Below are 26,597 nucleotides of genomic sequence, written 5' to 3'. Positions count from 1 at the left end.
AGATTAGAAGGGATATCTCAATAATTCTGTCTGACTTTTGTTTATAAATATTAACTCAAGTTGAGTAATTTGAGAATGTCTTTATAATTTTAAAACAGTAGTATTTAGATAAGCTTCGTGTATATTAACATTCCTGTAGAGTGCTGCTAATGGCAAGGCATTAAGAGGCCATGGAAGGTAGAATGACATAATAAAATGTACTTCATTTGAAAAAAACGATTCTGATTAAGACATGATTGTTTGCAGAAAGCAAGTTGATTTCTAATTTTAGTTGCATTCTTAATATTTAGAATATTAAAGATTTTCTGTAAACATTAAATAAAAATTTAAATATTTTACTGATGTGTGTGGACAATAGCAAAAGTTAATTGTTGTTTTCCTTTGAGTATTTTTTACCTTCTTATGGACCAGATTAGGATACCATTGTGTTTTCATGTTTTGTTTTTATAGAGAAGAAAAATATGACTAACAGTCTTCAAATTATAGGAACAAAAATGTTTTCACAAAATTAAACTCTTCAACTTTGTGCTTCTTGAGGATTACATTGCTAAGTACGATCATATTTATCTGGATTCTTGAGAAGTGAATTATTCCATATAAGTGATATTTTTTTCAGAACCTTTACAGAGATTTAGCCATTAACCAACTATCCTAACAGCTTTTTCACATAAATGTGTATTTTTAATGTAGATGCAAGTAGAGAAATGTATATAATTTTCTGCTGTTTTTTTCTTAACATTTTATTATAGGTATTTATAATAATTTTAATAGCTGCATTATGTTCCACTGGGTTGTTATGCTATACTTTGCTTCATGTTTTTCCCATTTTTGGACATACAAATTTTTTTATAGTTATTATAGGTAGGATTATTTTCTATTCTTGTAATCATCCCTTAAAAGCTTTTAACCTACAGTCAGGCATAAAGGAGTAATTTTTTCTTAGTTATAGACTTGAGGACACTTAGTTTCTTTTCCATATTTACTCATGGCTAATAACTGCCAAAAATTTTGGCAGGATGTAGATTGTTACTGTCACATGGGTTTTAATTACTGATCAAAGACAAAAATTGTATTGAACTGTAATGCTTTTGTATAATCTGATGAGGAGGTGCCTTCAGCAACCCAGTCTGCATTGAGAAAATCAGTTCTTTTAGAAGTTAATGAAACCTCTTTTGAAACCCAAACCTCTTGATAAATTTGTTTTTATACAGAGTTTATGTATGTGGTAACAACTTCCACTAATAAAGATGCTGCTTCTTAGATGAGAAATAGGAGTGGCTGCGTGACTCAGAATCTGACTGAAGAGATCTCTAAGTAGGAGAGAAAGGCTGTCCAAGCATATTTAGATGTAAGAGGAGAATGGGAATCCTAAAATATATAGATGACAATGATTACAAATTTTTATTAAGCACTTAGTCTGACAAGCTTGTACTAATAAGCACTTTCTATTTGTCATCTCACTAATCTTTATGACAACCCTATGAAGAAGGTACAATTATTTTCTTTAGGACAGATAGGAGAGAATATAGAGGTGGATACTGGAAGTATTTCGTCAACCCCCTCTCAAGCAGAGTGCCAAACTAAAAGCAGTTATTCATTGATCGACTATCTAGAACTGGTTGAATTAAATTAATTAAAATACTAATGATACTAATACTTATTGAGTGTGCAGTACTAAGCATTTTACATGGGTTAAATTTATTCAATTATCTCAATAACTCTTAAGATATGCTTTGTTTTTACTCCCATTTTATAGATGAGACTGAGGCACAGAAATGTTAACTTGCCTAAGGTCATAATGCTTGATAAGTGGCAGAGCTGGAAACTGGGCTCACAGAATCTGATACCAAAGCTTTATCTTAAAATATTTCCTCGGATGTGCTTTTAAAAACAAATTATTTGTGGGGTTCCTGGGTGGCTTAGTTGGTTAAGCTTCCGACTCTTGATTTTGGCTCTGGTCATGATCTCGCATTTCGTAAGATCAAGCCCCACTGCTGACAGCGTGGAACCTGCTTGGGATTCTCTCTCTTCCTCTCTCTATCTGCTCCCACCCTCAAAATAAATAAACAAACATTTAAAAAATAATAAATTATTTGTACTTGTTTATCTATTTTTTTCCCTTTAAAAATATTAAAGTCCATTTAAAATGGCAATTTGTATGATTATTTGTATATTCTGATTGTAAGTTACAGCTAAATGGTTGCTTAACACTTACAAGAATGAATGTGCTAAAAATTAACAAAAATGGAGAGCTGGAATCCATAAGATATTAATGAAAGTAGTGTATTTAGTTGTCTTTATAATTTCAGATTACTTAAATTATGGTTACTTAATTCTACTCTGAATAATTGTTTAGGTTTTAAGAGTGTTTTAATAACTTTCTGTTCTCTAAACTATTCATGCTCAGTTATGTCAGGGCTTGTGACTATTAGGAAAGATTGTATAAATGTCACTTTAAAAATTTATTTAATTAAAATTTTTAACAAATACTTTTGTGTTCTGTATCACTTTGACAAAAATTCCTTTTTCTGAATGTGTAATTGATCATAAATATTTTGTCCTTTTTTCCCCTGATACGATTACAAAACTGAAACCACTCTATTTTCAATTGCTATGGATTATACAATTTATGCAGTGCACTTTGATTGAAAGCTCTAATTATTTCTTTGAATTTTCTCCCCTGATATCTTAAGGAAAAACTAGATCAAAATGTATGTTAAGTAGGGCTCTAAATAAAATCCCTGTATTAGAGCATTACAAATATATTGTGTACTTATTGGACCTGGTATGGTATAAAATCTAGTTTTTCTTTCTTCAATACTGTTGATTGTAACAAACATGTAACGTCAGTAGTGTAAATATAAGACATTCTGTAATACAAAATTATACAGTTAATGTAAATATATTTAAAGGAAGATGATTTTTCTGTAGATGTCTATTTTGAATGAACATTATAGTTGACATAAGATTCAAACAGTCTTCAGATTTTCACTAGGATAAGTGTTTAAGATTCTTTTTGGAGTCTTAAAAGGCATATTTTGTCACATTGGAAGATAAACAGAGGGAAGTATTTAATTAACAGTGCCTAATATTGAAAAAGTTTAGTTAACTGATGGTATACTTATGCCACAGAGGCAGTACCTATTTTGCTGGTGTGTTCATGTTTTCAAATGACTTATTTTCTAATGTATTTGTGCATTGCTACGGTACTGTATGAAAAACTAAACCCTGTTAAATTTGATTAGAAGTAAGTATAACTAATAACTGCATGTCTGGTGTGACAGTGGCTTTGAGAGTGTTTCATGTGTGGATTGTTGTATAATCTGGGGCTCCTATGAAATCTGTAGAGCTTCCATAAGATCTGCTGATCACGACACATAATGATTTCCAACTTGTTTAGGAAGGGAGCCATCTGTTGCTTCTTATTTAATTTTGTCTTTCTGTATTTAGTTTTTGAAACAGCTCATTTCTGGTGTTGCTCTTCCCTTTAGGGATATTTTTAATTGTTTATTTTTTACATTATAGTCCAAGACCTGCTAAATTTACAGAGCGCCCTCGGCCTGGAGTTCAAATGATCTGTTCTTCTTTTAGTGCTGGTAAGATTTTTCTCTCCCTAATTTTCCACTTAAAGTTGTACATTAGAAAGTTTCTAGTGGAACACATAAAATTTTGGAAAATATTTATTATCGTAATATAAATCATATTCACATACATAAACCAGGGGATGGTCATAAATTAATTTAGAAATATTTGAACTTTGCTAGAGTCTTTTTATGTATTCACGTGACTAAGAATTTTCCTTGAGACCATAATGCTCTGCTCTGGAGAATAAGAGTTTCAGAATCGACTCTGTTAAAGAATATATCTTTGAATAGTTATCTCATTGCGAGAAAGGTATTTTAAATACGTTTTATATTTTCATGACATTTGGGAGGTATCCTGTAGCTAAGTAAAATAAATTTGATTGCTATTTGTAAATATTAAATACTTCGCTCCAAATTCTTGTTCTTTGCTCTTTAAAAAGTAGCTATATAGCAATGCTGATAACTCCAATTATGTTCTGAGTTTGTGCAGTAGCATTTTGAATGGACATGTCTTTTTAAACAAACTATAATTTGAAGATTTGAAATGAATTGATGAGAAAATGAAATGAAATATTAATAGATTTAACACCTATTAAATGTTCCTAGTACCAGTTCCTTTTACATTTACTTCGAGTTTTACTTGTCTTTTCAATTCATAATTGTGAATAGCAGTAGTTCCTCAGATAAGTGATAGCATACTAATGACATAAATCTGTTTTTTCCATATTAATATCCAAACGTGTTTAATTTCTAACTTCTAGATTTCCACTTCTACTGCCATGAAGACCATTTTCCTTTTTGTAATAACACAATTACAGGCTTTATACATGATTTCAGAGTACTCTGTAAGGAGTTATATACAGCACTGTTTCAGCACTGTAGGAGAATATTGATTCAAAGTGGAGAGAGCAAATTGCTATATAAATAACTGTAATGTAAAGTAGAATGTATGTATTACAGACAAAGTCTTAATAAGAGTTCATAGGATAGCAGGCTCATTTGATTGCAGGGTGGCAAAGACAACCCATTGAAGAAATTGGGCCCTAAAAGTTTGATAGATTTTAACATAGGAAATGTGGCAAGAGAGGGACTTCAGTAGAGTTAAAGGGCATGTTTTTTAGGGAGAGTGACAAATTTTAACAAAGAATTATGTAATCACTTAATGAAATGATTTGTAGTGGAAATCTGTAAATATTGAAAATGCATCTTAGTTAAAGCTGTGTTAGTTAAATGTATTTTAAGTTCATTAAGTTCAGTTTTAGATGTAATTTTTATGCTTAGGATAAATATGCATAGTTTTAGAGTAAAATATTAATCATTATATATTATGGTAATATTGCTTGCACTTTATTTTCAGTGATTTTGAAACTGTTTTACTCACAAATGTTTGCTCCTACTCCTCAGGTGGCATGTTTCTGGCCACAGGAAGCACGGATCATATTATTCGGGTTTATTTTTTTGGATCAGGTCAGCCAGAGAAAATATCAGAATTGGAGTTCCATACTGTAAGTACTGATAAAAAGAATAAGATAGGTACAATTTAAATGAGTTTAACAGTTTATATTCAGGATTTTTTTTATCTCTTTATATGTAGGACAAAGTTGACAGTATCCAGTTTTCCAACACTAGTAACAGGTAAAATAATTATTTTTGTTTGTAAATTTAATTCCAATTTTAAAGTTATCAAATACATTTCTTACAGTCAGATTTTAATTAGAACTGTATACAACTTAGCTACTAAAATAAGGATCTTGAGCAGTTACACTGAAGAGTGACTATAGCCTTCACATGCATGTGAGAACAGGTCTTATGTTTTATTTCTATAAATGTTAGTTTATTTGGGCACTTTTAACAATAGGGACTTTTATCCACCCTATATATTTTCTATACATATCAAAGCGTAGGGAAACTTAGTAGAGTTTGGAAATGTATCATTAATGTAATATTTGAGACAGAACTATTTACTGAAGATAAATGATGTTTTGTAAATTTTCCCAGGTTCTTATTTGAAAACGAAAGAAAGCTATTCCTAAGTACCTTTTACCTTGAGTAAAAGAAGTCAAGTTCTTTAACATTGAGAGGAAAATCAGTATTTTTCCATTGGAAAATACTCATTTTATTTGTAAGGTAGTAGATGGTGGCCTTGAATCCCTTTTGAATGTCCTTTTGCGACCTAGCCATACACATTAGAATATGTATATAAAGTTTTAAAAGCCCGTTAAGTTGCAGAAGTTGTTAATTTAGTAGAGAATATCTGACAGAGACTAATCTGTATTATATTAGAATGCTGTGTAAATAAAGATGAGTCTGTCTTTTAGTATTTTGAAAAACAGCTCTGGAAAAATTCATTTAGTAAAGTACATGTGTTTTTTTTTGGGGGGGGTGGGTTTCCTTTAATTCAGATTTGTGAGTGGGAGCCGTGATGGGACAGCACGTATTTGGCAATTTAAACGAAGAGAATGGAAGAGCATTTTGTTGGATATGGCTACTCGTCCGGCAGGGTAAGAGATCGAATTTGAAATATTACATAAATATAGATAGATCATTTAAAGTATGCTGTATTACAGGCTGGTGTGACTCTCAGCCTATAGAAACATACGTCATAATCCATGTTAAAATGATTACTTTTCTGTAATAACTAGAGGTGTTACTGGAGATGGAAAGGGGATATTTCTAAAATTATTTATTGCCATATATATACACAAAGATCTGCATTAATGACTTTTTCAGTTTGATTTATTAAGATGATGATAGTACTACAAGAATACTCCTAGTTTTCTTTAAAAAGTAGAACATATCCTAGTGTTAATCTGTCACAGAGAGATGATGTAGTGTATCTAGTGGTTTTCTCCGGCCAAGAGAAATTATATTACACTTTGTAACTATTATTTTGGTTTTAATATTTAATAAATAATTCTATATTTATATGTAGTGGTCTCAGGTGGATGGGAGAGCAAAGCAATTAGCAGGGCATGACAGCAGCAGAAGATGGAGAGTGAGCTGCATGGCATAGAATTCTTGGATCCAGATTGAGTTAAAGCATTAATAACATGTTCAAGGTCATCTATTACTAAGGGCTTAGGCTGAAATCCTGGGTGTTTGCTGACTCAGTGCAGTGTTTTTGCCCTCATTCTTTGTTGATGCAGATTATTCTTAATTGCTGTTAAGTGATAGTTATTCATGTAATGAACTTAAATATAGATTATAAGAAAACACATTTAGGTTTTTGTCATAATAGTATTTTAATAAATAATACTGGTGTAAACAAATACTGCCTCCATCACTTTCAGCCAAAACCTTCAAGGGATAGAAGATAAAATCACAAAAATGAAAGTAACTATGGTAGCCTGGGATCGACATGACAATACAGTTATAACTGCAGTTAATAACATGACTCTGAAAGTTTGGAATTCTTACACCGGTCAACTAATTCATGTCCTGATGGTGAGGAAAAAAAAACTCATTTTTATTTGGTATAATGAAGCTTATTATAGAATGGCATATTTTCATTGAGGACTAAAGTCTTTTATAAAGTTAGCCAAAAAATCTTGCTAGATGGATAACAGGTCTTTGTGGGAGATTAGAAATAATTTTAAAATGTAGTTAAGCAGGTTTGACTTGGAAATTGAAATTCTTGCTGTTCTTTAATATTTAGGGCTGCATCAGTAGTATTCTCAGGTTTCACCAAATGATAGCAAAGCCCTGAATAGTGGTATTAGCTCAGCTTCATTATTATACATTGATAAGTTTGAAGATTTTTGCCACTTTAATAATTCTTAGAATTCAGATTCTAGACATGTTGCCATATTGATGTTTGATTGAATTTTCTTTTTTAAATTCATAATTCTGTGCAACTTCAAAAATATTTCAGGGTCATGAAGATGAGGTATTTGTCCTTGAGCCACACCCGTTCGATCCGAGAGTTCTCTTTTCTGCTGGTCATGATGGAAATGTGATAGTGTGGGATCTGGCAAGAGGAGTCAAAATTCGATCTTACTTCAATATGGTAATTATCAGTCTCTTCATTTTAAAGATTTGGGGACTTCATGCAGGTACTCTGCATATCACAAAGGAAATCCATTTAGGAGTTTATTTAGACTTTTTTTGCCTTTAAGTTTTAAAAAACAATTCTGTATTCTACACTTATATTTAGGTGTTAAATTTAAAAGAAAATTGTGCATATTAACAGTACGTGTTTATTGGTGATAACTAATTTGGTTTCTAAAATAGTTTTAAGAGTGATACTTTGAGAAACTCACAAGTAGAAAGATACAAAATAATATAGATTAGAAAACAGTTTGGAAAACCATGTTAAGAAATTATAATTATATTGTGTTAGTGTACTTCAGCAGCCCTCTTGTGCACAGTTTTATTCCAGTGCACCCATTTTATTTGTTTTATAAAGTTTTATTTAGGTAATCGCTATACCCCACATGAGGCTTTGACTAATGACCCTGGTATCAAGAGTGTCATGCTCTTCCAACTGACTCATCCAGGCACTGCCCCAATGCACCCATTTTAAAATTAGAGCCAGACTGAAGGCGTTCTTGTCTTTTATAATCGAATTGCAGTATGTTAGATACTTATTGTGTTTAAGCCCTTTCCCCTCCAAATTTTGCTTCTTATGTAAATTTTTAGTATAATTTGCTCAGTATATACGTAGCTTACTGTGCAGCGTTGTCCACTTGTCTCTAACCACTGTATGAAGTTTTCTTCAAATACTGCTGTTTATCGTCACTTTTTAAAACATCTACTTCCTAGGTATTAGGGATACCTTTCAACAAAAGGAAAAAGAAAAACATTTATTTCTACTATTTCAGCATCTTCAGATTTTTTTTAATCAATTATGGAAGCCTCTTGTAATGAGTCATGAAAAGGTACAATTAATAGTGTGTATAGTCAGTTATTTTGAAAAGAAAAAAACCTCAAAGTGTCATTTGTGAAATGCCATGTTTTGTGAAAAAATTTCATGAAGGTGATACTATACTTCATTGATAATGATAGTAAAGTTCTACATAGTAAGAAGTAATTAAAAAGTCAGAGGGAGGAATAAGAAGATAAAAGCATTATTAGTGAAGGAATTCAGTTACCTGCCTTTATAGATAATACCTTAGTGTACATAAGGTAAGAACTTAAGATTTGTCAAATTCTTATTTTTCTAAAAAGACTGCTAATTATTTGGAGTACAATTTTTAGTGACAGGTGGATTTCCTTAGTGATATGTGTATAGAGAGTTTTTTTTAAAGCAAATCCTTAAATATGCTGGTAAAGAATTTCTTTTCTATCCTTGTGTTTCTGGTTTGCTCTTTTTTGAGGCATCTCTGTTTAAATAAAAATACTATTTTCTCAATTTGTCTTTATAGCTTCAAAAGAAAACAATTTGTGTCCTATACATATATTTTAGTGACTTTTTTTTTTTTTTAGTAATTTCATATTTTCAAAAGGCATTGGTGGGTTAATTGAGTGTTTGGGGGGAAAGTTTTATCTCATACTTGAATACTGCTTTCACCTTTAAGCTACAAAGGTGAATTTTTCCTGTTCAGGTAAGTTGATCACACTAATATTCCACCTTATGTTATAAAAATTGGAATACATTGAGACTTAAGTGATTTGCTCTTAGACCATTACAAATAAGTGATGTAGCCGGGAATTGAAGTCAGACATACTATATTGCATAGTCTTTGAAATTAACTAAGGGATTTAGTTAACATTATTGCTTAAAAATTGTTTTAAGAGTTTTAGATAAGGATATTTTTCCTGTTCCAAGAATAAGAGAAAAGTCTCTAAAGGGCAGAAGAAACAACTTTATGTAATAAGTAGCCCATCTATGGATGGTATCCATAGAATACTCAAACTGAGAAAGACAAAACATAGACTAAAAAGGATTAAAAATATATCCTGCACTTAAAAAACTAGAAAATGAACTACATTTTATCTAATTAAAATAAAGATACTCCTTTTAATTTTTTGCATGATTTTTAATGATTTCCAAAATACTTCTGTGTATTACCTCATTTGGTTTTCATGAAAACTTTGTAATACAATCAACAGTAGATTTTTATTATTACTGGTTTTATGAATGGAGAAACCGTACAGAGATGAATTGCTTTGCCCAGGTTTATCTAGGTCACACACCTGTTACAGGGGAACTTGGGGTTTTAAACCCGCATTTTTTGGTCCATTGTTACTGTGTTCTTAATGCTAACTCTAGTTAATGGTTGGCCATTGCACAGCTAACTTCCAAATCTACCTAGTTAGTGATATGTCACCTGGAGGAGATGTTTTTATAATGGTATTAACTCTGAGTAGATCATTTGAGATCTTAAAGTTTAGTTTGATGATTTTTTTCTGTCTCTTCATTTATAAGTTCTCTAAGTGCCCTCCTTGCTTTTTGCTCTTTGCTTTTTTGTTCATTTCATTGTTTGTTTTATCTATGGACAGATGGAAGATAAAGCATCCAGCATTACTATTAAAATAAAAACAATTTGAGGGGAGAGTAGAAGCTTGTGTTCACTGTCCACTATCATGAAGGTAGCATTTTGGTTATAGTAGTTATAACTATTTAGCTCTGTGTAGCAAGTCAGTCATTTTTTCAGTTACTAAAATACCATAAAAGTTGAAGAAGTACAAACTCTAATATTAAATTGTACCAGTAATCATAAGTTCAACCTAGTAAATAATTTTTGAGTGCTCTGTAGAGGAACTATTTATAGCATGCCTTGGAAGACCTCTTTTAAGGATGAATAATTCTAGTGGAATACTCTCTGTTTAGACTAGAAATGGTAAAAGTTTAGAAGAAGTATCATTAGGGCTACGTAATATTTCATGTGAGTTTTAAAATCAAAGCTTTACAACATGAAGAAAAAAATCACCATTAAACAGATATACAGGCAGAAAATACGGCATGTAAACTGCCTTTAAAAGAAAAAAAAATGTATATATAATTCTTTAAGATGCAGGTTTTTATCAATTATATTTTGAGAATACTTTAATACTGGTTTTTCTTTTTTATGATACTTTGATTTTCCACTTGAAATTCATAATACCTTTGTAAGAAGTTTTGAAATCATGTAACAAATAATTATTACGTGTTAATCAGCATTTTACTGTCCCTTTTTACGTATTACAAAAATTAAACTTTTTTTGAAATTTTAGACATAGTCAAAAATTCTATGTCATCAAAAATGCCTTTCATGGGGGGAAAAGTTGAGTTTTGTAAATGCCTATGTTTGGCATGGAGTAAGTACATTTTAATAAAATTATATATACATTTAATAAATTTAAAGTATGAGGCATTGATGTATTAATATTGCACTGATACTTGTCATTCTGATAAATATTCTAATTACTTCCCCCCCCCCCCCATCAAGCCTTGACTTATACTTTTAAAAATCTGACACTTTATTTTAGGACCACCTAAATTTGTAAACAAGGTTTGAGATTAAGAATTGAGATAGTTAGTTACTTATTTGCCCATAAAACCCCCTAATTTATTTCATTTCAAAATTTAATAAAAAGATTCTTAACTTGCTAGTGGTATTGTCTAGAAAAAGTGATGGAGTTACCTTGCTTATTTTTACTACTAGCTTTCCTCTTAATGGAAGATCTGAATGACAAAACAGTTAGGGGTGGGTGGGTGTTAGGTTTGCTTTTGTTACATACAAGAAGTATATGACAAGTGAAAAAGAGATAACAGAGCATGAAGTAGAATAGACCGTTCATGTTCCTTGTAACACGCCCCCCCCCCCCCCCGTTGTCTCATCTTTAAAAATAAAATAATCTTAAACACTGAATAGCATTTGTTGGAAAAGTATATGAGGAAGAAACCTGGAACCTTTCTTTGTTTATTATTATTATTATTATTATTATTATTATTATTATTGTATTTGAGAGAGCACACAAGTGGGGTACAGGGGCTGAGAGAGAGAGAGAGAGAGAGAGAGAGAGAGAGAGAGAGAATCCTAAGCAGGCTCCACACTTACACAGACCTCAATCCCACGACCCTGGAATCATGACCTGAGCCAAAATCAAGAGCCAGATGCTCAACTGACTTAGCCACCCAGGCACCCCTCCTTTTTTTTTTTTTTTTTTTTAAATGAACCAGAGAATGAAAGTAAAGAATATTGTAGAGATGATTATAAGACAACTTTATTTTCTTTAAAAATATATATAAATTTTAGCCCTTAAGCTTTACTTGTCTACATTCCTCTAAAAACTGTGTCAGTTATTCATGTTCTAGTTGAACAGACCTTATATACCTATATAATATACTTATATATATTCAGGATAAAAGTGTATTTGGGTATTTTGTTGAAGACAGATAGTATATATTAAGAATATTCCAAACTATTCAGGCGTTGTTTAGCAAGCCTAGTATAGATGTGTTTTAATGAGAGTTCTAAACTCTAGTTTAAAGGCTCTGAAACTTAAATGTTAAAAGGCAGATAAATTGTTCCCAGAAATAACTTGAAAATGTGTGCAAACTCCTTGAACTGAATTTAAAGGATTTTGTACTATTCCCATTTCCTGAAAGGGGTAAGCAAGTTTGAGAGTTTAATATAACCATAAATGGTCCTAAATAATAAAGTTTTTTTAGCCCTTTTCCCCTTAAATCAACACAGTATAACTACGTTTTAACTACAAGTTTAAATGAACAATAAATTAATTTGAAAGGGGACTTTCAAGTTTCTTAGTTTGATTTGATTCTTAGAAAGTAAATCTATTTGAAGTGGGATTGTAGACCCCACATTAGTAGCTTTCCTCATGTTTCTGGTGCTTTTATCTTTTCTGTTCCCTTCCTTTTCTCCGTATTATTCCTAGCTGTGTCTATGACGTTCTCTTTTCATATCATTCTGTTTCTCTCATGTTACTCAAAGCTGTAGTTTGTTGCCTCTTGTCTGGTTTTGATTTTAATTGAAGAGTACAATGTCTCTTTCTAGACAGCAATTTACTGAATTTGAGTTTTGCTTTACTTTTGTTGTTTCATGAGTAAATTCCAAATAACAATTTTTATTTATTTAATTAAAATTTTCCTTATTTTTATAATTAACCTTTCTTTTACTTGAGATTTAAAAAAAAATGTTCCAGTGTCCACTAATCCAGAACAATATATTTCTCCTTGCAACGTTCCAAACAAGCAGAGGCTGCCAATCCACCACTCAGAATTTTTGCACATGCATACTTCTGACAATATGTTCTCAGTGTGACCTCTAATTTAGTTTTAGACAGTTGTAGCTGCATATATCTAGGAAAGGGAGAAAGAGAAGCTCAAAATAGGTAATCTCGTATTGTGTTCTCTTGTGAATCAAGATTTCAAGATAAATCTTTCTCTCTTTTTCTCCTTCTCTCTTCTCCTTCCTTTTTTGCTTTCATCCTTCCATCTCTTTCATTACCTATCTATCATCATCTAACAAGATGCCATATATCTGCACTCTATGTTAAAAGGATTCTTTGATGCTTCCAGTCCTTGTTTCAGCCTCCCTGGGTAAGGAATTACCTTCAATCTTCTGAGTATAAACTTTATTGTCACTTTTTTTTCAGGTTTCTCCGGTTCTCTAGATTCTGTCTCTTTCTCATCTTTGGTATCAAAAACATATCTTAAAATTTGTTGCCATGAATGTGAGTTTGTCTCTCTAGCTTGTCATACTATATTATATTTAGTGAATTACTTTTATGTAATTCTTTGACATGGTCTATGAATTACTGTCACAAGGGTTTTGGAGATTTGATAGTTATACAGGGAAATATGTAAACATACACATGGAAGACACTTTGATTAGCAAACATTTGAGTATTTTGTGCATTAGCACAAAATATGAGAACCACAAAGAAGAATAAGACATTGTCCTTGTTTTTAGCCGGCAGTGGTAGCATGGCATGTGAGAAAAGAGAATTGTTGTATCTAAAGATGTGTAAGGATCACTTCAGGATGGATGTTCAGAAACAGTTTTTTTGAGGAAAAGAATTGGAATTATGGCTTGAAAAATAAAAATTGAGTCATTAAGAAAGATACTTAATTTTGTAAATAAAAGGAATATTATAAATAACCAAGTAAGATATGTTAAGATGTAATTTGGAATGGTTGTCTGGAATAGATTTTGAAAAGTGGATGACAAGCTGAAAAGTGTAAGTTGGGGTGGATTGTTGATGGCCTCGTATTACCTTGTAAGCATAAAAAGAATAGTTAACATGGTGGGATTTTCATAAATTATACTTCAGAAACAAGGGAAGAGGTTTGATTGCCAGTAGTAGTATTTCAGGTGTGAAGTTGAATAGGTTGGGGGATAACTACTTTTGTCATTGAAATCATAATGAAAATTTATAAGGGTTAAGGTAGTAGAAAATTAGTGAAAGAAAAATGTGTATAAGACTTGGAGTTTTGTGACTAATAGAAGGGTTAGGGCTGGAGAGTGCTGGAAAATTTAATAAATATGTTGGGAGTGTACCGCAGGTTGTATTGAAAAAATGATATTAATGGAAATATGAGTTATGTGAAGAAAAACTGATTTCTTTTAGCTCATCTTTATGTTTATTATGATGTAGTGTTGGAGATCTATGTGGAAATGGCCAGCCAACAATTGAATATAGAATACTTAGAAGGGCTAGGAGTGGAAAGAGATGTTGAAATCTTCCATGTAGAACGCTGTTTACCTCATGGAGATAGAACAGTGTAGAGGGCTTACAGCTAAACTTTTAAAATATAGTCCTATTTAGAAAATGGAGAAGAGATCATAATCTTTAAAGAGTGTGTTAGAAAGATACCATGCTAATATTATGTCAGAGGCCTAAGGAGGAGAACAGATTACAAGGAAGACTGATGAATAATATTACAGCCCTCAGTGAAATCAGAATATGGGTAAGCAGAATGCTGTTAAATTTGAAGATTAGTTATTTATTTTGATAAGAAATGTTCCTTTGATGAAAATTAGAGCTCATTCTTCAAAATCACTTTTATGTATCTACTGGTTCTATCAAGATAGTTACAGCAGTTTCCTTTTTTATATAAATTTATTATCTTAGCACTCCGTAAACAGTTACCTTTAATTCATATTTAATAATGTTTATACATTAAAGAATTTTCAATATTAAAGGAAACATTCATTTGCTAATGGTCTTTAAAGTAATGTGATGACACCTAGCCTATTACAGTGTGGGTAATTTCCCTGAAGATCTGTTTTTTGTTTGCACTGTAACTATCATAATGATTAAAGTGGCCAAAGCATATTTTAGGCATATGTATGACAGTGTCTGTCTTCAGTATTTAGTATACTTTCTTAATTAAGTTTATTTCTCCCCTGGTAGATAAACTTTAAAAGTTCTTTATACATAAGGACTTTCTAAGGATAATTCTTAGCATAAGTTCTGTTTCTCACCTATTTTATTCCTGGGATGAGTCTGTATCACAGCATCGTTAGGATGTTTAAAGATTCATAATTTTAAATTATGGAGTATTTCTAGGTAAGATGCTCCCTTCTAGACAGTGGAATAGTTTTAAAAATGAATGAGGCAAAAAACAAAACAAAAAACCTGACCCCGGTCATAAACCTGGAATAATTCCTTAACAGGACGATTCTGCTTAAGTAGCCCATATTTAAAAAAAAAATTTTTTTAATGTTTATTTTTGAGAGAGACAGAGACCGCACAGTCAAAAATAAATAATGTTTATTTTTGAGAGAGACAGAGGCAGTCACAGAGACAGTGAGTGGGTTAGGGGCAGAGGGAGAGGGAGACACAGAATCCGAAGCAGGCTCGACTGTGAGCTGTCAGCACAGAGCCCGACGCAGGGCTCGAAATCAGGAGCTGTGAGATCATGACCTGAGCCAAAGTTGGACACTCAACCGACTGAGCCACCCAGGCGCCCCAAGATAGCCCATATTTTTAACATTCTTGAATTATGTTGAGTTTCTCCACGACTGCATACTTCTCATATTCACCTGTGCGTATATTCTTCATGATTGATGTAATTTAGACTCTGTAATTTTAGTCTGCATTGTAGTGCTTTTACTATATACCTCATTTCCAGATTTGTCTAATTTTTCCAAAAAGTCTTCCTGAATATCAGATGTTAGAATTTTAGAACTGGGTAGGACTCTGGCGATCATTTAAATTATCTCTATCGCAGAGAGATTAAGTGATTTGCCAATAACCAGAGAAGTCTCTTAGGTCTTAGGCCTCATTTCTCTGTCTCCTTTAATTATTCATCATTCTATTTCACAAAAATTACATTGGTAGTTGTGGATAGTATTCTGCCTTAAAAAAGATACTAGTATTCTTCATTAAATATGACAGTTCTGTCATCATCATGGCTTTTTGCTCATAAGTTTTTGTATTATTTTAAATTCAGTGTAAACTTCTAAATAGTACTCCTCATTTCTTGGAAATATTTCGAGAATTCTTTGGTCAGTAATGAGAATTTCTCTAACAAAGGAATTATTATTTTAACTCATCTAATCCTTTTATCTCTTGCTTTAAAAATAAAACAGAATGACTTCTGTATCATAATTGCATAATACATTTTTTATTTTAACTCCTGTTCTTTTGAAATTTTTGCACTTACTGGTAAATACCATCTCTTGGATTTTCTCAGCTCTCCTTATTGTGATTTAATGTGTATGAGTTTTATTATGTGGTCTGTATTTACATATGTTCCAAATGTTTCTTAAGCATGCTTGATTTTATTAGGAGTAGTTCATCCAAAATTTACTTTGAAAATTCTGCTCTTATTATTCCTTTCCATTTTTAATTTTCTACAACATACATCAAATACTAGCATAAGTTACATGCTGTATTAAATTTTATGTTGACTTATTCTTGGTCAGTACATTTAGTTTTATGATAGGCCCATATAACTTTAGTATGGATAGAGAAGATATTTTCATCCTTTTGGTTTTTGAATAGAAGCTTCATTGTTTTCTAGTTGCGCATGAATATTCAAATAGTACCTTCATTATTTTTTTTTTTTTCCCTTTGGGAATTCTTAGAAATACTTTCAGCCTGATTTCAGAAGGTGAAATCATTTTTCAGAGAGAAATACGTAACTTTCTTTTTTGGTTGGCTTACTTAATCATAACATAAAAACAGTTACAGTGTAGTTATATAGGAAAAGTAAAATAATTTTTCTACTTTGTATCAGCTGGAGAGCCTAGTCTGCATTTTATAGTTGTGTGATGATTATATTCTGAGGAGCAGTTACTAAAGATAAATTTGGCATTTTAATAAGGTTATGGACACCTTTTCTGATTCATGAGTAGATTCTTTCAATGCCTTCTTTAATGAATAATGGTTAAGCCAGATAATGTGCTTTTACTTTTTTCTGATGTTCTGGAAATATACTTTTATTTTGTCCGTATGAAAGTCATAACAGATGCCTTAAACCAAGAAAATTGGTACTGTCCTGACATATTCAAACATCATGTGTTATATAGGAAAGACAGTGACCCTCAGTAGGACTGATTTTTTTCTTTGCTTCTTTAGAATTTTATAAGTTCCACATCTCCCCATTATTCTTTTAGAGATCTACTAACTATAAATGTGGCAACATTGGTAGATTAAATGGAAATAGGGTTGATTAATCGTCATACAGCCCACTCCACAAAAAAAAAAAAAAAAAAGAAAGAAAAGGAAAGAAAATGTGTAGAGTGGGGTTGCCTAAACATGTAAAGGATACCATGCTTATGAACATCTATTAAATATCCTTTGTCATTGCTGATCAGCCTTGTTTCAGATCTCTTCCTCTGTTCTACTGTGTACTTAGAATTGTAAACTTAGACTTAAAATAATAGTATTACATTTTGGGGAGCATTTATTATAATAGAGTAGATTTATAAAGTAGTTGCTTTTTTGTTTTCACTTTCATTTTTTGTGAAATTTGGAATGACTGAGATAAAACATGTAACAATTGCCAAGGCAATTTGAATTGTCTTGAATTTTTTATATGAAATTCTGTCTAGAGGTAAACTTTTTCAAGTGGTTACTTGCTTATAATAGTTTGTGTAACTTTTTATTTGGTCAGAAAACATTGAAAAAGAAAGACCTGAACCCTGACACTTCTTTTTTTGTAGTCTTTCATTTTTGGCATATACTAAGATGTGTGTATCTCCTAATGCTTGTATTCTACTTAGGAGAAATCATTCTATTCTTTCTCTTTTTGAATAGTTTTAAGCAAGACTTGGAATCAGTTCCCTTTCTCTAATGTCTTATCCTCCAACCTTCTTCATAACCATTTTCTTCCTTGTATGGTAAATCTTTAAGTGTATTAGTCATTAGGTAAGTTTACCAATTTTCATATGATTAATTTTAAGAAAATTCTTATTTCTTTCACATTATTACCACTATCCAAAACATTAATAAACACCAGTGGTCTCTTTCCTTCTTTTCAAAAAGCTGAAGAAAAACTAGTTTTCTTTTTGAGTCAGTCCCATTTGTGATATTATGTTAACTTCTTAGGCAGAGCCCTTTCTTTTAGAGTGATAGTTTCTCTTTTGACCACAATGCAAACTTTCCTTGAGAAATTAACTTTTCTTCTGAATTTTAACTTCACTTCCATTTTTGGTGAACTACACATCCATCCCTATGCCATATTTTTAACACTAAAAAAAGAAAATTACCATTTCTCTCTTCTCTAAGCATTTCCTGGAATATTGGGATAGTAGTAGTACATTTCAGTTCTAGATCAGTGGATACCGGAACAGAGAGGAGGTATTTCTTACCTGATAATGTGTGTGTGTTCCGATTCTGCTAATCCAGAAATCCAATCGCATTTGTTGAAAATCATCCTTAGTTGTTATTTGTTAGGGAGTCGACTCCCTATTTTAGTTGTTTTCTGAAATTCAGTCCCTAGATGTGCTTTAGATAGGGTAGAACTTTTACCTCTTTCAGAACACTGCTAAAGAAGTTTTCAACTGGAACATAGTCTGAAGAAGCACTGAGAGCAAAAAAAATTCAGAGTGGTGATTGGCCACCTCTGTTTGATTGACAGGTTGCAGGGAGAAACCCATTCGTTCTGGATTAATGGAACTGGAAAACAGAAAACAATTATCAGGTAAAAAAAACCTTTTCTTTAACCTTTGAAATTCACCATTTAAAAGATGAGTCAGACCATCAAGGGAATTTATTACCAAAAGGAAAAAATTTAGTGTCTTGTGAACAATAATCTCTGGCTACTACTTCCAAGAGTTAAGAAAAAATCGCTACAGTTACTACACATTGTCAGCCTTTGCTGAAAGGGCTTGATTAAATGCAGATAAGTTGGAATGCAAGGTGCAATTACATTTTAAATGTGGCTTAAAGACATGAAGCAGAATTCTATGGGTGGGGGAGATTGATGTTTTATTTCCTGAATTGTGTGTGGTCTGTGTGTGCATAAAGAAAACACTTTGTTTTTCAAGGCTATTAATCTGGCACTTTTCATGAATATTCACAAATTTTGTTACTGTACTGTGTTATACTTAATCTTCACTTCATTGGGATGTATACTTTTACATATCTTTTACCATAAAATTTTAGTAACAGTAATGACCAGTCTTTTTATTTTAATGGTACCTTTCTGATTGTTGGTTAAATATATTTCAGATTGAAGGCCAAGGACATGGTGCAGTATTTGACTGCAAATGCTCTCCTGATGGTCAGCATTTTGCATGCACAGACTCTCATGGACATCTTCTAATTTTTGGTTTTGGCTCCAGTAGCAAATATGACAAGGTAGAGTATGATGATGATGATGATGATGATGATGATAATTCTTCTTCTTCTTCTTCTTCTTCTTCTTCTTTTCTTTGTTTTTGTTTTTAATCTGTGGATGCTTAGGGGTTGTATTTCTTCTTCAGGGGTGGGTAAGCATCATTTATGCTTTAACAATCATATTTTAAGTATTCTAGAGACTTAAGTTTCAGTGAACATAGCAGTTGTTAAATTCCTCTTCTCTGTAATAGACATTAGATAATATTTTATTCAGTCATCTATATTTCAGAAAGAATAACTTTTTACTTAGGTTGCTAGAGCAATCTAGCTTGTAATTCTAAAGCTGGGCATGAGAGAGGTTGTCCATAGAGAGACTCTGAAATTATGTAAAATGTTTTATCTATATGGATAAAATACATTTATTTACCTGGGGTAAAAATCTGTAGCTTTTATATGATTCCCAAAAATGTATGACCCACTGATGTAGCTAATATTTTTAAATACTAAAGAGCCTATTTAAGTTCATTGATTAAAAGACTTAAAAATTGAATAGGTCATAGTTTAAGAAATACCAAATCAATAAAATTGTGAAGTTACAGATGTGTCAGGCATGAGTTCATGTTAATAATTTTGTGTTAATTTAAAAAAAAAAATTCTTTAGCGAAAATGCTTATTAACTCTTGGAAAATCTTGTCATGTTGATTTTTAGGTTAATATAAGTCACATGTACAGTATACTTAAGAGTTTTCTTAAATTGTATAAGTGATTGCATTAGAGTTTAATTCAAGGAATATATTCATTGAGTGATTTCCCCTTGCAAAATGCTAAAACAATTACTGTTTAATAATTTAAAAAATAAGATAATGCATGGTAGCTCTATGAAAGTAATAGTACCCCTGAATGATTTATACCTAGATTTTATTTTACCATTTAATTTGAAATTACACAACTTTAATTATGTTAGTGTTTTATGTATACAGTCTTTTCCCTGTTCCAGAGAAAATTGAGAGCAGCTGCTTTTCTGATCATAAAATTTAATGTAAAAATATAGTAAAGATTTCTTTACCATTAACTCAAGAATATTCTTTTATATTGTTGCTTAATACCATGATTTACATTAAAACACTGCCTTCCATTAGAAATTTATCAATGATAAATTTTTATTTTCCTTGTCTTTTATGGGTCTTTTCTTTTTACAGATAGCAGATCAGATGTTCTTTCATAGTGATTATCGGCCCCTTATTCGTGATGCCAACAACTTTGTGTTAGATGAACAGACTCAGCAAGCACCTCACCTCATGCCTCCTCCTTTTTTGGTTGATGTTGATGGTAACCCTCATCCATCAAGATATCAGAGATTAGTTCCTGGTCGTGAAAATTGTAGGGAGGAGCAACTCATCCCTCAAATGGGAGTAACTTCCTCAGGTAAATGCTCATTTTCATAGACTGCCAAATTTTCCATTTCTACTGATGTCCTGTAAAACTGCTAATTGGGTAAAATTTTGTTACTATTTTGAACAAATGGGAAGTAAAGTGATTTTTAAAAATTTCTCTTAAGTCTTTTGAATAATGCTTAAGTATGTACTACAAGATAACTAAGGAACATTGGAGAGCAATAATCTTGGTCATTTATTTATTTATTCAACAGCATATATTGAGAATCTTCTCTGTAACACCTCTAAACTGGTTTTCAGTAGTGAATTAAACAGACACAATCCTTGTTCTCCTGGAGTAAAATTCATAAACACAGTTGTAAACAAATAGTTAAAACTTGTGATACATGTTCTTGAAGGGAATAATAGTATGAGGTGAAAGATTAAGACTAGATAGCCCGTTCATATCAAAGATTATTTTAAGAAGTGATCAACTTTTAACAATTTTAATTAAGTTAGGGGCAAAAGTGTTGAGAGCTTATTAGTGAAGTAATGGAGAGTAAAAGTAAAATTAGTTGAAGAATTGAAAGGAAGTTGAAATGGAAACAAGGTCTGCAGACCTTTCCTTTTGACAAAAAATGTGGGAATAATTAATGAAGTGAAAGTAATGGAGAGACCCTATAAAGAAGATTAAACCAGTTTTCTAATATATGAATCTGTTATATTTTAGATTAGAAAAATGCTTATGAAAATATTTTAAGTTCTGAACGCTAGCATAATGGACAAAAGTTCTAAGTAGATGGAAAGGACACATATGGGATGTAATATGTACTGAGTAACTTTGAAATAATGGATTTAGATTCTATTAAGGCTGCATCAAAAAACCCATCTCACTGTATTACAGAGAGCGCATCTCTTATTTTCCATTAAGGATTGGGCATGAAATTGCAATGAAGGTGAACATATTGGGTAGGAAGGGCTACTCTTTAAAGTAGATATGCCCACTAAGGATGGAAGGTGAGGAGAAGCATTAGAAGAATAGTCCCTGCTGCTACTTGCAGTGAGTAGTACAATCCAGCAGGCCTGAATGTCTGAAATATGTGAAACTAAAATGTCTCATACATGGACATAGCACAAACTCAAAGAATCTAAGAACAGGTAGTATTTGAGAAATCTAGGCAAATATTCAAATTAGAGAACAGGTAGTATTTGAGAAATCTAGGCAAGTATAAAATTAGAGAAGTCTCAATTATTAAAGAAGTCTTGATCATGGGACTGAAATTAAGATAAATGTCTTCAGTCTCTTGGAGGGGAACTGGCAAGGTCAAATCTTGCCCAGGTCTCAAAATAGGTACCTAGGCTGGGATTTCAAGGAAAGAGAAATAATTAAAATATCAGTGCAACATGATTATCATGGTTATCACTTTTTTCTTCCATTTAACAGTTTGTATTGGACTTTCATAAATAATATCATATATAGATATATATATGGCATCCTTATTCTAAAAGTTGAGAAAATGAAAATTTAGTAACATGTCTTATTTAAGTATATGGAACCACCGGGACTTTAAATCCAGCTCTGACTTTTAGTGCATTCTTTCTTCCATACTAAGCTGCCCTTACAGTAAAAGAGTGCTCCTGTTCTTGACAGTAAGTTAGACACCAGTTTTTAGTACAGGACCACAAGAGAACCCATAGCAATAATTATGGCTTCAACATGAGTCATAAGATTAAGTGTTCTAGGTCACAAAATTCAAGGTAAACTTCATTTTTTTTTCCATTATTTTAGACTTAACCTAGTGTAATGTAGGACAGAAGGAAAATATTTTTAGCATCATTTGTAACTATATTTTTATTTGTAAATCTAAATCTGCAATAAAATTTATTGTGGAAATCCCTTAGAATTAGGTAAAAATAGATGGCTGTTATGATAATAAGTTGGCTTCAGTGCAGTTTATATTTTACACTGTTAAATTTGTATTTGAGCAGTGCACTTTTTAAATATGCTGCTTCAGTTATAACTTGAACTATCAGATTAGTCACTGATGTTCAGACATGAGACACTACCCAGCAGCCTAACAGGAAAGGAACATCCACAGGCATTTTAACTTTTACCTCTACTTTTACCACTTTGTAGCTCTGTGACTTTGGGCAAGTTCATTTTATCCCATTGAATTTTACTTCTCTCATAAAATGAAATAACATTATGTGCTTATTAATACATGTAATTTTCCCTTTCCTTATACCTTCCTTACTACTAATTCTTCATTTCAGAATGTCCTTTGTATCTTCTGTTCCCAGCCCACTCTAGAAATCCATCTCTTAAATACCCACACACCCAATACTAATTGCTCCTTTTTTCTCATGGCAATGTTTTCATGTATCTCAATACACATTTTTTATCTATTCAGCAGGATTGAACATTCTTATATCCCTATTTAAAATTAGAATATTAAGGTAAATAAAGCAATCCATGCTTTTGAGGAACTATCTAGTGGGCTTCCTTTTTATATTGGGCTTGAGGAAATGAAAGAGGATAGCAGCTAAGTGTTTCAGGGGTAGTCTGGAAAGATTTCACAGAGGAAGTATCATAGAGTTGCCATTTCAGTTGGTGCTTGAAGGATAAGTTAGTGTTTTTCAGATTTATACTTGAACTGGGAGTATTGTGGTTAAAATCTCCAAAGCATAAAGGTGTTTATCCTGTTAGGAGAGCAGAAGAGTCAAGTAGTCCCATATGACGGATACAGGTGAAAGTTGATGCTGGAAAATTATGGTGGGTTAAAACACACCAAGTTCCTACCTACCTGAGGCTTTGTTCCAATTCTTACTTTCTGTCTGGAGTGTTCACTTTCTTGCTCTTCACCTGGACGACTGATTCTTTTTCTTCAAGTCTTAGCTCAAATGCTGCCTTCTCAAAGAGGGCTTCTTTGACTTTTCTGACTCACCATAAGTAGTTCCCATCTCTCTTCCCCATTTTCTTTTTCTCATTATCATCTTTAACATTTTTCAGTCTGCATTTTTTATATGGATTTATTGTTCCAACTTTTCCATTAGGATGTCAGCGCTTAAAGTCAAGGACCTTGAATTCTACTCACCACTGCATCCTCACTTCTTTGGTATAGTTCCAAACACATAATAGACACTCAAGGATTTGGTGAATAAATGAAGCAGTAAAGTTTTTTTGAGAAAGTTGGGTAATGAGATTTGCCTTTTTTAAAAGAAACTGGTCTAAGATGAAATCCTACTTTTGCCATTTACCAGATATGTGACTTTGAGTAATTATTTTGGTTTTCTCATCTGTAAGTGGAGTTAATAATACGTATCTTACTGAATTATTGTGAGGATTATATGAGTGCCTGAATCATGGTAAACAGTAAGTTATCCATGTCACTGTTATTTGTAGTAAATTAGGTTTGCGTTGTCATGTTCCTGGTGTGTGTGTGTGTGTGTGTGTGTGTGTGTGTGCGCGCGTGCGCGCGCATTTTACTGCCATTATTTCAAATTAATCATTTTAGGTCTCTTACTCAAGCAAAATTTATGTTTAATTCAGGACTCAAAGTGAGCTCAATTAGTAAAATGGTTTGACTAGTGGACTAAAGTGTCCTTAGCATTTTATGTGGTATTAAATAGGACTGAATCAAGTTTTAAGTCAGCAAGCAAACCAGGAGATCAGCCCACTGGACAGCATGATTCAGAGACTACAACAGGAGCAAGACCTGAGACGTTCTAGTGAAGCAGGTATCAGTAATACCAGCCGTTTAAATAGAGGTAAGCAGTGATTGCTTTAAGTAAAATATTTTAAAAATTGTAATAGTTTAAACAGTAAAGAGGCGATGAAACAAATTCATGGCACATCCATTAAATGAAATATTTGGCTGCCAGAATGATCATGTTTTTAAAAACACATAATAGCTAAGAAAACCCTCTTAAGGTTTCAAACTGTAGATAATGAGTCTTTAAATAGATATATTCTTCAGATTTCCCATAGTAAACATGTAGAACCTAGAAAAACTTAAAAAATAAATGTATTCAATAGTGTATGAAATACACTCCACATTCTCAAATATCTCGTCACCCTACTGTAACATATTATTTTAAGAGAAAAGTTAAAGCAAATTTATGAACCATAAATATTTTGGGTTTATCTGTTTTTGCTTCTTACATAGGTTTCCCAGAGTACAAAGCATATTTTAAAAATTAATGATTTTACATGTTTACAGTCAGTAGTTATGATTCATTAGCTTATTTAATTAACTGAATAACTGTGTTTTGTTTTCATTAAACTTTTGCCTGTGGTCTGGTTCCTGATTTGGTAGTTTGTTTGCCTTAATATGAAGTTTCATGTGGAAGATAGTATAGATTTTGTTTTTTCTGTTATAAGCTTATGTTTCTAACTAGAACTTACTATATTAATTTTTTCATTTAGGCTCTGTAAGTTCTACCTCAGAGGTTCATTCACCACCAAATGTAGGACTAAGACGTAGTGGACAAATTGAAGGTGTACGGCAGATGCACAGCAATGCACCAAGGAGTGAAATAGCCACAGAGCGGGATCTGGTAGCTTGGAGTCGAAGGGTTGTGGTACCTGAGCTATCAGCCGGTGTAGCCAGGTAAGGGGGGTTGTGAAGTTTATGTACTGCAGTTGTTTATGTTCATTTTGAATTATAGCCTTCAAAGTACCTTTTCAAATTTCTAATTTATTTTAAATTTATCTGAAGAGCTAGTGTTTTAAACTAGCCATGACTCTGAAGGAAAGTTAAGTTTCAATTATGTCCTTTTCTAGAATGATTCATGCAAATGATTCATGTGAAAGATGTGGATGGGGGGGGGTTAAGGTGAGCAGCATATTTAAATCTTAGTTTATCTTGTTTAACTATATTTTAAAACATATATTTCATCGGGGCGCCTGGGTGGCTTGGTCGGTTAAGCGTCCGACTTCGGCTCAGGTCATGATCTCATGGTCCGTGAGTTCGAGCCCCGCGTCGGGCTCTGTGCTGACAGCTCAGCCTGGAGCCTGTTTCGGATTCTGTGTTTCCCTCTCTCTCTCCTCCTCCCCTGTTCATGCTCTGTCTCTCTCTGTCTCAAAAAAATAAATAAACGTTAAAAAAAATTAAAAAAACAAAAACAAAAAAAACACATATTTCATGAAGTTATAATTTTTTATGGATTTTGCTCTGCACACCATATATAGGTAATTATAGTGAAATTATAATGAAATAATTATAGTGGAATTATAAATATAGTGAAATGTGTGGTATTTATTGGTAATACATTATATAATCATTTTTTATATATCAAAATGGTTCCTTAATGATTATTTTTTATATTTGGATGTATACATATATAAATTTTGATTTGATATAATTCTGTTCTGAAGGTCCATGTTATGAAAGAACTTTATATCCAGTTGCTTTTGATTTCTTTTGATTTACTAATGCATTATTCATGAATGTGGTCCATATGAACCCAGCTAGTACTAACTTAAAGTTGACCCTGGAACAACATGGGAGTTGGGATGCTGACCCCTGTATGACTAAATTTGCATATAACTTTTGACTACCCAGAAGCTCAACTAATAACACAAACAGTTAGCTAACACATGTTTTGTGTATTATATGTATTATGTATGGTATTCTTACAATGAAGTAAGCTAGGGAAAAGAAAATGTTATTAAGAAAATCAAAAGGAAGAGAAAATGCACTTATACTACTTTACTGTAAAAAATTCACATGTGGAGTACCTGGTGACTCAGTTGGTTGAGCATCTGACTTCAGCCTAAGTCGTGATCTTGCTGTTCCCAACTTCGAGCCCATGCCGGGCTCTGTGCTGACAGTTCAGAACCTGGAGCCTGTTTCAGATTCTTTGTCTCCCTCTTTGTTTGTCCCTTCCCCACTCATGCTCTCTTTCTCTCAAAAACAAATAAACATTAAAAAAAAATTTGTTTAATCTTCTAAAAACAAAA

At 32.2% G+C, this 26,597-nt stretch overlaps 1 protein-coding gene and 1 long non-coding RNA gene across 10 annotated transcripts in view; one reads left to right on the top strand and one right to left on the bottom strand.

Annotated features, from left to right (window-relative positions):
• The window catches only part of LOC122220109 (pleckstrin homology domain interacting protein), a 138,877-nt gene that overhangs the window by 50,510 nt on the left and 61,770 nt on the right, over positions 1–26,597 (top strand). For all 3 annotated transcript variants that reach the window (XM_042939210.1, XM_042939209.1, XM_042939208.1), the window contains exons 10-19: positions 3,526–3,596; positions 4,989–5,089; positions 5,179–5,219; positions 5,987–6,085; positions 6,875–7,028; positions 7,456–7,590; positions 19,155–19,283; positions 20,462–20,687; positions 24,266–24,403; positions 25,062–25,245. In XM_042939210.1, coding sequence (XP_042795144.1) covers positions 3,526–3,596; positions 4,989–5,089; positions 5,179–5,219; positions 5,987–6,085; positions 6,875–7,028; positions 7,456–7,590; positions 19,155–19,283; positions 20,462–20,687; positions 24,266–24,403; positions 25,062–25,245 — 1,278 coding nt within the window. The remainder of the gene's footprint in view (positions 1–3,525; positions 3,597–4,988; positions 5,090–5,178; positions 5,220–5,986; positions 6,086–6,874; positions 7,029–7,455; positions 7,591–19,154; positions 19,284–20,461; positions 20,688–24,265; positions 24,404–25,061; positions 25,246–26,597) is intronic.
• Positions 1–26,597, bottom strand: part of LOC122220113 — a 54,324-nt gene that overhangs the window by 13,866 nt on the left and 13,861 nt on the right. For 2 of the 7 annotated variants that reach the window (XR_006202675.1, XR_006202674.1), the window contains exons 2-6: positions 20,558–20,748; positions 19,125–19,504; positions 18,293–18,599; positions 8,253–8,358; positions 4,966–5,096 (exon numbers count right to left, since the gene is read on the bottom strand). This is a non-coding gene — a long non-coding RNA (uncharacterized LOC122220113). The remainder of the gene's footprint in view (positions 1–4,965; positions 5,097–8,252; positions 8,359–18,292; positions 18,600–19,124; positions 19,505–20,557; positions 20,749–26,597) is intronic. The other 5 variants (XR_006202680.1, XR_006202679.1, XR_006202676.1 and 2 more) reach the window with 4 other exon arrangements.

The sequence above is a fragment of the Panthera leo genome, chromosome B2, assembly GCF_018350215.1.
Source record: "Panthera leo isolate Ple1 chromosome B2, P.leo_Ple1_pat1.1, whole genome shotgun sequence".
Classification (NCBI taxonomy): domain Eukaryota; kingdom Metazoa; phylum Chordata; class Mammalia; order Carnivora; family Felidae; genus Panthera; species Panthera leo.
Note: the sequence above shows the minus strand (reverse complement) of the source record. Positions and strands in the feature narration are given on the sequence as shown.